A 9,695-nucleotide genomic window follows, 5' to 3' on the forward strand; every position below is an offset into this window, starting at 1 on the left:
AGTCAGAAAGTATAACAATTATATAAAACTGTAACATTATTACTAATTTAGGTTATTCCAGTTTGAGTATGATTGTGTACTTCTCTAATATGTTTTTTTTAAGTCCTCAAAATAATCATTGTTTAGGAATGTAAGCCTTATCTAAAGGATAAATCAGGGTCAATTTGTAACCTTGGTAACAGTGGGAAGACACATAATTTCAACAGTTTTTCTCAAAATCCATAAATGTTCTATGGCGAAAAAGACACGACAGAAAAAGATCATGTTAGCAACGCTTTCTAGTTGTAATTTGTTTTGAAATGCCAAGCAATAAAAGACTCATCTGTACTTTTTTCACACTTAAATAAAAATCAATGAAAATGTGCGTCAGGGAGGTTTAGCAATAGACAAAATACCAAAAAATGAACTTAATCCCATATAATCAAAGCAATACCAACCCTGAACATGGCACACACTGTACGGTATCTCTTTCATACCAGTGGCTGCATGTTGTAATCTACATTTGTATAATCATCTCAGTTTGACTTCATTAAAGTCTTCTCTACGAGCTGGCCCCACGTCGCTCCATGTAATTGGAATTTCATTCATATGGGTTGACAGAAATACATGTGCCAATTGTTTTCTTTTGGGCTTACCAAGTAGTCTTCTCTAAATCACAATGAGCTACAGAGAAATGAACTGTCCTTTGTATAAAAATCATTACATACAGTAAAACGTCAGATCCGGCATATCAAATCCAAGTTCATTCTTTGATTTTAAAATGTTTATTCAAAGCATTGACGTAGGATAGCGTTGAAAGAGGCTGATCATTTGAACAGTATGAAAAACAAAATAACTCCACAAGGTCTCACGCTAACCATTTAGCTTTTTTAATTTATTTTTTCCAGTGTTTCTCAGCACTTAAAGCAGCATTTAGAGGTGTTGTTGTTGAATTCATAAGCAGTCTCCTTCCTCTGTTAATCGGAATATCCATGTCTTGTAGCTCCCCCTAGTGGCTGATTATGAGCTAGCACTTTGGAATTCGTGATACTTTATTTTCTTATTTAATTCAAATGCTATTAATAAACTTGGAATTAAACATAATGCATGACTCATTTTATTCAAAGGTATCAACAAGATTGTATTAACAGGGGAGCAGCATATAGCTAATTGGTCATGATTCATTCCATGTATATACACAGAAAAAGTAACAGTAAAAATAGCCAACATTCAGAGGAAAAACACAGTTAACAGACAAACTACAAAGTAGAAAAATGAGAAAAAAAAACGCATTGTGAATTCCTGTGGATCTTATGGCTTGGTCAAATACAAAGAAAAATCTAATTAGAAAACAATTGATGTATATCTTCAATTTAGTTCCATAATTATTTTCAATTGTCTTGTGAGTCTATCCGAGTTCAATCATTACCAACAACATCCCACTCATACATTCTGAACATTACAATATGGCTATTATTTTTGGTCTCTTTATTTACATTTACAGATCATGTTACACCTAAAATTGATTCATAGAACTACATACAGTATTTACATTTAGAGTAAGAAACACTCAGACACAGAAAAGCCACACCCAGCCTTGTTATTTCCCAGAATCCTCAAAATGACATACATTTTGTTCCACCCTGAAGAAAAATGAACATTTCCACCCACATTTGTGTAGGTACTGTGAAAAACATGTGGAAATACAGTAAATTATTGTCGGGCCATGATCATTTAGAACAGATTTTACAAAACAGATACCACCACTGTATTGTCAAAGCCAAAAATTGTAATTATTTTTACAAAATGTGTTCTCTTTCTATACTTTTTAGGGGAATTTTAATGTAGTTGTGCGCTGATTCACAGTCCATGCTTCAGGGCTTATCAGTGAAAACAAAACACAGCATTACTTGACCCTAAAACCCTCAGATCAGATCGTTTTGGATGTCAGTTGTCACATTAAAACTAGCAACTGCGATTTAACAGAAGCTTTCCCTTGATTTCTGAGATGTCACATATGCTGTGGTTCCCTGGAAAGATTTGAGTGTCTTTGGCTCACCACATGAACCTCTGTGTGGCTGTGCTGTCCGGCCAGTGGAAGGTCTTACTGATGAAGATGTAAAGTGTGGCAGCGTTGACCGCCGTGTAAAGGACAAACTCCACGATCAGTCTGGGCAGAGAGGGCAGAGGCATGTGCAGGCGGTACATCAGGTAGGGGACGATGAAGTACCTGAACTCCAGCAGCTTCTGGGGGACCGTCGCAGCGAGGAGGCACGCCAGGAACGCCAGACTCCAGAAGAGTGAGCGCGACTTGAAGGAGTCCAGGAAATTCCACCCTGCGAACACGTATACGGGAACGGCGAGGAAGCGCACCAGCTCGTGCCTCTGGAAAAACCTTTTCCACACGTAGAAGGGGAAGTGGCGGTTATCTGCCAGCAGGTACTTGTGGACGGAGGTGAACTTCCACACCAGGAGCAAAGAGACGCCCGTGACTAAGAGGAAGAACAGAGGCTGCTTCTTCAGAGCCTGGAGGAAGCGGAGAGCCCGGTGGTAACAAAGGGACACGGGGAGGGAGAAGAAGAGGGCGAAGGAGAAGAAGTAGAAGAGTTGGGGGAAGTTGAAGCAGGCCTCATGGCTCGTCCTGTCACCCACCACTATCCCATCGTTAAACACCACGAACCCCAGGAAGCCCACGGCGACAACAGCGTACGGCCAGGCCACCAGCAGCACCGACTTCACGTGAACGGGCGAGGTGAGGAACTCCAGCGTGAACATCATCACCTTCTTAGCCCCACCGAATGACAGCGGGACCTGGGACGGAGGAGACTTCTCATCCCTCTTCTTTGTATGCTCCACCCTCCAGGCCTCATCCATTTTGGCGGCCACCAACGTGCCAGCGCAGAACGCCACCCAGATGATGTTGGTCTGGCGGAAGAGAATGGAGCAGAAGCCGAGGAACGCCGAGGCCTTGTGGCAGCCGTACAGCGTCATGAGGTAGGTGAAGAGGGTGAAGAAAGTAGATCCGGCGTCCGTGTAGTAGAGGAAGTTGAAGAAGTAGAGCACGGGGAAGGTGGAGAGAGACAGCGCAGAGAGGACTCGCCGGGAGGTCGTTCGTGTCTGGAAGAGAGGAAATGTTAGAAAACAAGACACACAAAATCCCTCACACTTTGTTTTTGTCACCGTCTGTGTACCTTCTCCCGGGAGTGCAGTTTGCAGATGAGCAGGTAGAGCAGGTAAAGGATGCCACAGTTGAAGAGCAGGTTGATGAAGCGCAGCATGGCTGTGGAACACACCACCTGGCCTGTGAGGTCAGCGAGCCACACCACCGGCTTAATGACTCCCACAGAGACCAGGTAGAGGCCTGGGAGGGTCGTGATCATGGGGTCCCACTGAAGAACAATCAAAACAAGGTTAGGGTTGGGTTAACACTTTACTAATTGTCAAGAAAATAAGTGATACACATCTTAATCATCTATTTGTGAAAACAATGTATGATGACTTCAGAGGATCTGGAGTCTTTCCAAAGTAGGAAACTACCCCTGTGATGTCATAGTGATGCATTCAAAGTTATCTAGTTTGGAAAAAGGCTGTACAGAAATTCAGCATTACACAGCACAATTGGAGACATAGAGTTTGAAAAACGGGGTGTTTGCCAGGAAGGGAGAGTGTAAAAAAAGGCACTATTTAGTTGGTAATTGTAAATGGAGGATTTAGGATTTATTATACTTGACCTTTAACAGGAAGCAAAGCTCTGTACACATATCTCGTCCTTTGCTGATTCAACCAAAGTCAATGTGAATTTATTTTTTGAAAATGATGTGGGGCCCTAATTATGCATGCATTCATAATTTCACCCAAATCCCTGAGTTGTGGGGAAAAGACTATGGGATGCTTTGAACCGTAATATAATGTTGACATGTTTTGTAGTAAAATAACTTGAATTTTCAAATAACATATGGGAGAAAAAACCACGATGATCCTTAATCTCCACTTTTCTGCATTAAGAAAGAACTTACTGGAGCAAGACTGCATGCAAACCATCGTTCCCACTAATGCCATTCTATATGTCTGACATGGAGATTAAAGGCTTACCAGACTGCCACTTCATGTTAAATGAAGTGCTAGCCTTAATCCGCTAAACAACAATGAGGGACTCTCAAATGGAAACTTTTACCTCGTTGAATTTGCCATGGCAGTATTTCTGAGCTTGTGGCACATGAAATATCTCGTCCATGTAGGGCTCCCTCTGCTCCCGGGTGACTCTGGAGAACAGCAGGCAGGAAACCAGAAAGTTGGTGCTGCAGAGAGCAGTGAAGATGTAGCCTTCAAATGTCTCCATGTTTGATGACGAAATCCGAGGTAAAAGTGAATGCAGTCCGAAGCTAGCTGTAGCAGTGTTGTGTATTCCGCATAACTAGTACATTTGCATTTTAAACCCCGCTTTACAATCTCAATTTAGAGGGGAAGGGGTTGAAATGCGTCAAGGGTTGATAAACGGAAGAGTTAATATGTTTACAGCTGGCGGTCCGCTCCAGAAATATGCTCGGGTAGTGAAATTGTTGTATAGCTTTTAGTTCCTAGTTGAACTAAACACTTTAGCAACACACTAACATGGTAAACATAGCAGTAAAAGTTATTACTTGTATTATATATGATGTCCTTTGGATGGAATTCCTTTAAAATATCGTTTTCTTGCTTTCGTCGACCTAATTTCTAGCTAATTTCTCTCTAAACAGTGTCACCATGTTATTGTTCCCCTGCGTGTTCAGACCACACGTTCACGTCGTGAAGCGAGATACATCGTAAATTCTTTATATTTCCTGAAGCAAATTTCCAGCATGCATTTAACACACGAACTGGAGCTCTTTCCCGGCCACAAAGTGACTCAAATGCTTTTCAAGGAGGTCAAAAATGCGGCAGAGTTGAGACAGTGTGCGGTGGAGGGGAAAATAAACGGTGCTCTGATCAACCCAACGATGGTGAGATGTTCTATTCAGCTTTTGCAACATTTTATCCAACTTGTATGTGCAATAGACATGTTCTTAAGTGTATTTATAAGTTACAATAATTTCCACACAGAACTATGTTATACCAAATGGGCACCACCTCATTCATCATCACACTGTTTTTATTTACAGCTGGTAAACCCTTTCCAAGTGCTCGTAGCTGCCAACAAGGCTGTTAACTCACAGAACAATGGGAAAATGAAGACAAGAAGCTTATACTCAGAAATAATCTTCAACCTATCACCGACTAATAATGTAAGTATACTAAACATTACTCATTGTGTTTATATCATTAACATTCCCTTGTGAAAATGCTTATTTTACATAAGAAACAGCATAAAGTCTTAAACACTTTAGGGTTTTGTTTCTTAACATTGCATCTGAACTATTAGAATAATTGCAACAAAAAAATACATGTCCATATCTCATCTGCTAAACCAATCGTAATGACCATGAATAAACTCATAACAGAAATGAATCATATTTGTATGCCTTCCCCAACACAGATCTCAGAGGCGTTCAAAAGGTTTGGGTGCTCTGATGGCGATGACTCTGTCCTGGTGGTCTTTATTCACAACGAAGACGAGTCCCAGCTTTTAGCAGACCTCACAGCCCGGGTGAGCGGACGACAGGTTCCAGTGGAAGAAGTTTCCTCGCTGACAGACCACGCCAAAGTCAAAAAGGTATTCAATCCTCGCTTTAATTTAATTTGACTTATATTATGTAATGATAAGTTGTATTTGGTCAGCTTCATTCCAAAATGGGATAGGATCATCTTCAAAGAACTGACATCTATGAACTATATACCACAAATATACTTCAGTGCCATGTTTAGTCTTAACTCACCAATCTGTGCCTTTGTTTCAGTTGTATAAAGTCACTCAGGAGGAGGAGAAGAGTGGGACTCTGCTGGACGCGGTAGTATGCAGGATGGCTGCTAAGGACGTCATGTAGCTGCCCCAGGAAAAAGGACCGGAAAAGCAACAATTTTTTAAATTTTGAATTAATTTACTCTTCCACATTGTAAAGTCCCAAAGCATTATGTGTTGTGGATGTTAACTATAAAAAAATCTTATTTCTCCCATCTGAAAATAAAATTGTATTTTTCATATATTTTCTCATGGACATTGCTTTTCTCCTGCTCACATTTACATTTTATTTAGCACTTTCTTTCCATCTAAAAGGGGACAAATATCAGATAACATGTGCTTAGATTCCGCCTTGTTTGTTCTTCTAATCTAAATCATCTTGAATGACCTTTTTTAAATATAGATATAAGGACACTTATAAGGAAATGTATATTTTCAGCGTCATTTTACTTGCACCTGGATATTACATTTTCACTCACTTCAATCCTCAGATGTTATGCAGACACAACAAAATGTGCATACCATAAATTAATTGAGAAAGAGATGTTTATTAAAAGTGATTGCACACTCTGGAAAAACAAAATTACATTGAACTTTTGTTATTCTCCTTAATAATGCGGCAACTACAATGCAAATTGTAAAAGCTTATAGAAAATGTGTAAAAAATAAAGGTTATGGTTCAAAGATAACATATTTAATCATGATTTCAGACAAGTAAAATCCCACTGCATCATATAGTTAGAATAATTACATTTACAAACAAAATGGCCCTAATATTATTAAGTATTTCCAAATCAGAAGCCCCGAATAGTTTGTTTTTTTCTCAGTGTGTTTAAGAAAAGTCACATCATGCTTGTGTACATTTGTCATCCTGGGAAGTTGGCGAGCTCGTCTTTCCCGATGTTCCCTCCGCTGAGGATGCACACCACGTTCTTCCCCTCCAGCCCGGGTATCTTGTTGTTAACGATGGCAGCGAAAGCAGCGCAGCCTGACGCCTCCACCACGAGGCCGGAGCTGTACAGGGTGGAGACCGCCGCCTTGATCTCCTGATCGTTTATAAGGACAATCCCCTCCACGTAGCGCTGACACAGCTCGAAGGGCAGTTTGCCTGGGATTCAGAGAAAGGAGTGATTAAAAAATACAACAGCTTGAAGAAATGGAGAGAGACATTCATGATACCTGCAAATGGGGGTGCAAGTCCTGAAGCGATGCTCTTGGTGTCCATGCCCACTGGCTTCTTCTCAATGAAGCTTTTGTACATGGTGCAAGCTGAGTTTAAACACAAACACATGTCACTGAGCTGCTAGGATACATGGGGGAAAGCTAATATTGCAGCTTTTTTCCTTCTTTGTGTTTGTTTTACCTCCTTCTGGTTCCACACCATAGATTCTGGTCTTATCACATCCTGACAGTTTAATAGCGGCGGCCACACCGGCCAGCAGCCCCCCCCCACCACAGCACACCACCACCACATCAGGCTGGGGCATCACCTCCAGCACCTCCATACCTAGACTGGACACACAGGTTTAGAATAGCTGGAAGTTTAAATTATCAAAAGATCCACTGATGGCCTTTGAGTGTACCTAGCATGTCCTGCTATTAGATCCAAGTCATCAAAGGAGTGCAGGAAGGTCATGTTGTCCTCCTGAACACAGCGGGTCACCACATCCATCATACAGGAAGTGGGAACTCTCTCTACCTCCACCCCAAAGCTCTGAGGAAGAGAAGAATAACACTTTTAAATAAATGCGGAGGAACAATTTTCAACAATTGCAGGTTTGTATTCTGCGTTTTTCATTCAAGCAGTAGCTGCGGTAGAATGTTACAAGTACATTTATTCATGTATTTTGAGGTACTTGTACATTTGAGCATTTTCAGTTTGTGCCACTTTATACATAAACTCCACAACAATTCAAATAACAGCTTTCGTTACTAGATAATATTATAATACAAGATATTATAAAATAATATGTTTTTGTTTGGGAAAACTAACCACAGTTTATACAAAACTACATTTTTGAAAGAATTGGGAAAATGAACAAGCATTCATAAGCATTTAACTTATTTATTTTGAAGAATTTTAAGTTTTTTGGGTAAGATTTTTATTTATTTTAGAGTTTTCTGCTTACATTGAATGTTTACCTACATTGTTTATACTTGCTTGCTTTTACTTAAAGGTGGGGTAGGTAAGTTTGAGAAACCGGCTCGAGATCGCTAGAATTTGAAAATACACAACCGGAGAAAATCTGCCACTTCCTTATAGAGCCCCTCCTCCAACATACGAACGCGCACATGACCAATGAGGGCACGAGATAAATTTGTGCTTGTGCTTGTACTTTTTACAGTATTACGGCTTCTACAGATGAATTTTTTTTATGGATTTTTTGTCAAAGCACTTCAGATATTCATTGCTATCGGGATGTTAAAAGCATTCCATGGAATATAATAAAAAGTGTATCTCGAGCCGGTTTCTGAAACTTACCTACCCCACCTTTAAGTAATATTTAAAATGCAGGAATGTTACTTACTTTTACAGCATGGGATTATACGTTTACTTAAACATCTACCACTGGTCAAAAGATCCCTTCTAACCTGTATGAGGATGGATCTGGACGCAGGGGCTGTTTCAGGCATCACCACCTTGCCCTTTGACCCATAGTGTTTTGAGGCGTACGCAAAAGACTTCCCATAGTTCCCAGCAGACATGGTGACAAAATGACCACCCTTCTCTCTCCTGGCAAACTGATTGGCCACTCCACGGATCTTGAACGAGCCTGGCAATTAAAATGCACAATTCTTAAGAAATAAGACGAGAATTAGCTTGTACGAGACTAATCAAAGTGGGTTTTTTTCCCACCGGTTCTCTGCATGTTCTCCAGTTTGATGTGGATGTTGCAGTGGATGTCCAGAGGCAGGGTTGTCTGGCCCCAGGGGATCATGGGAGTGTTGATGACACCCAGTGGGCTGCCTCTCACCGTCTCCCTGGCTTCTCTCAGCAGATCCAGGGTGACAGCCTCTGCAGACATCTGTCAGAAACACACAATTCAATATCAGGAACACATTTGTCTTGAGGAGCCACACACATAAATAAATGCAAATCATAATAACACACTGTAATAGTAAGTACTTAATAGTTTTAATTTTCTTTATTTTTAAACAATATTTCAAATCAAATCAAATCAAGTTTTATTTATATAGCACAGTAGAGACACTTTACAACAGCACAGATTGTTCAGAATATCAGTATGAGAAAAAATACGACACCCTCTGCCCTTTAGACCCTCACATCGTACAAGGAAAAACTTCCAGAGAAAACCCACAGTTTAAGGGGGGGAAATGGGAGAAACCTCAGGGAGAGCAACAGAGGAGGGATCCCTCTCCCAGGACGGACAGACGTGCAATAGATGCCGTGTTTAAATCGAAGAGATAATACATTTGACAGCATATAGACCGAATGTTAGGAAATGCATGTGTCTGTAATAAGAAGATGAATCCACGAGGATGTCAGCTTTCACACCTGGCCTCATAATTCTCACTCATTTCTATGAAGTGTGTTATTATTAACTATTTTCTAGGTCTTACAGCTCTATGCTACGTTACTTACGACCTAGCCTACAGAGCAAGTGTGAAGCATGCACGTTGAATTACAAAACCTACATTTTTTGGCAAAAGAGTCGTTAAGTAAAATAAAACGACATATTTCGTGCATTAAACTTGCTCCACACTGACCTTATTATGCGTTTCAATTTTTCTTTTACTTTAAAAAGTGACAACTCCGCAATGTTTCACAGTGTTACGTTTCTTGCAGCTCCCAGTGGAACAATAGTTCCCGTTTGAAGCG

General features: G+C 40.5%; 3 protein-coding genes across 4 annotated transcripts; 1 reads left to right on the forward strand and 2 right to left on the reverse strand.

Annotated features, from left to right (window-relative positions):
* Nucleotides 1-1,078: 1,078 nt before the first annotated feature.
* On the reverse strand, nt 1,079-4,503 carry alg10 (ALG10 alpha-1,2-mannosyltransferase). The gene is made up of 3 exons (XM_034074981.2): nt 4,154-4,503; nt 3,171-3,368; nt 1,079-3,096 (listed from the first exon to the last, which is right to left on the reverse strand). The coding sequence occupies exons 1-3, from the start codon at nt 4,316-4,318 to the stop codon at nt 2,035-2,037; spliced, it is 1,425 nt and encodes a 474-aa protein (XP_033930872.1). The 5' UTR covers nt 4,319-4,503; the 3' UTR covers nt 1,079-2,034.
* Nucleotides 4,504-4,726: 223 nt separating this feature from the next.
* tprkb (Tp53rk binding protein) lies at nt 4,727-6,096 on the forward strand. Its single transcript, XM_034074982.1, has 4 exons — nt 4,727-4,958; nt 5,118-5,240; nt 5,492-5,668; nt 5,853-6,096. Exons 1-4 carry the CDS (start codon nt 4,818-4,820, stop codon nt 5,937-5,939), a joined length of 528 nt encoding a protein of 175 aa, XP_033930873.1. The 5' UTR covers nt 4,727-4,817; the 3' UTR covers nt 5,940-6,096.
* Nucleotides 6,097-6,402: 306 nt separating this feature from the next.
* srr (serine racemase) lies at nt 6,403-9,686 on the reverse strand. 2 transcript variants are annotated; one of them, XM_034075027.2, is made up of 7 exons: nt 9,584-9,686; nt 8,712-8,880; nt 8,447-8,628; nt 7,438-7,568; nt 7,218-7,366; nt 7,034-7,123; nt 6,403-6,962 (listed from the first exon to the last, which is right to left on the reverse strand). In XM_034075027.2, the coding sequence occupies exons 2-7, from the start codon at nt 8,878-8,880 to the stop codon at nt 6,721-6,723; spliced, it is 963 nt and encodes a 320-aa protein (XP_033930918.1). In that variant the 5' UTR covers nt 9,584-9,686; the 3' UTR covers nt 6,403-6,720. The 2 variants fall into 2 exon arrangements, with proteins under 2 accessions (XP_033930918.1, XP_033930919.1); XM_034075028.2 differs by lacking the exon at nt 9,584-9,686 and adding an exon at nt 9,175-9,565.
* Between the last annotated feature and the right edge of the window lie 9 nt (nt 9,687-9,695).

This window comes from Pseudochaenichthys georgianus, chromosome 23 (assembly GCF_902827115.2).
Source record: "Pseudochaenichthys georgianus chromosome 23, fPseGeo1.2, whole genome shotgun sequence".
NCBI lineage: Eukaryota > Metazoa > Chordata > Actinopteri > Perciformes > Channichthyidae > Pseudochaenichthys > Pseudochaenichthys georgianus.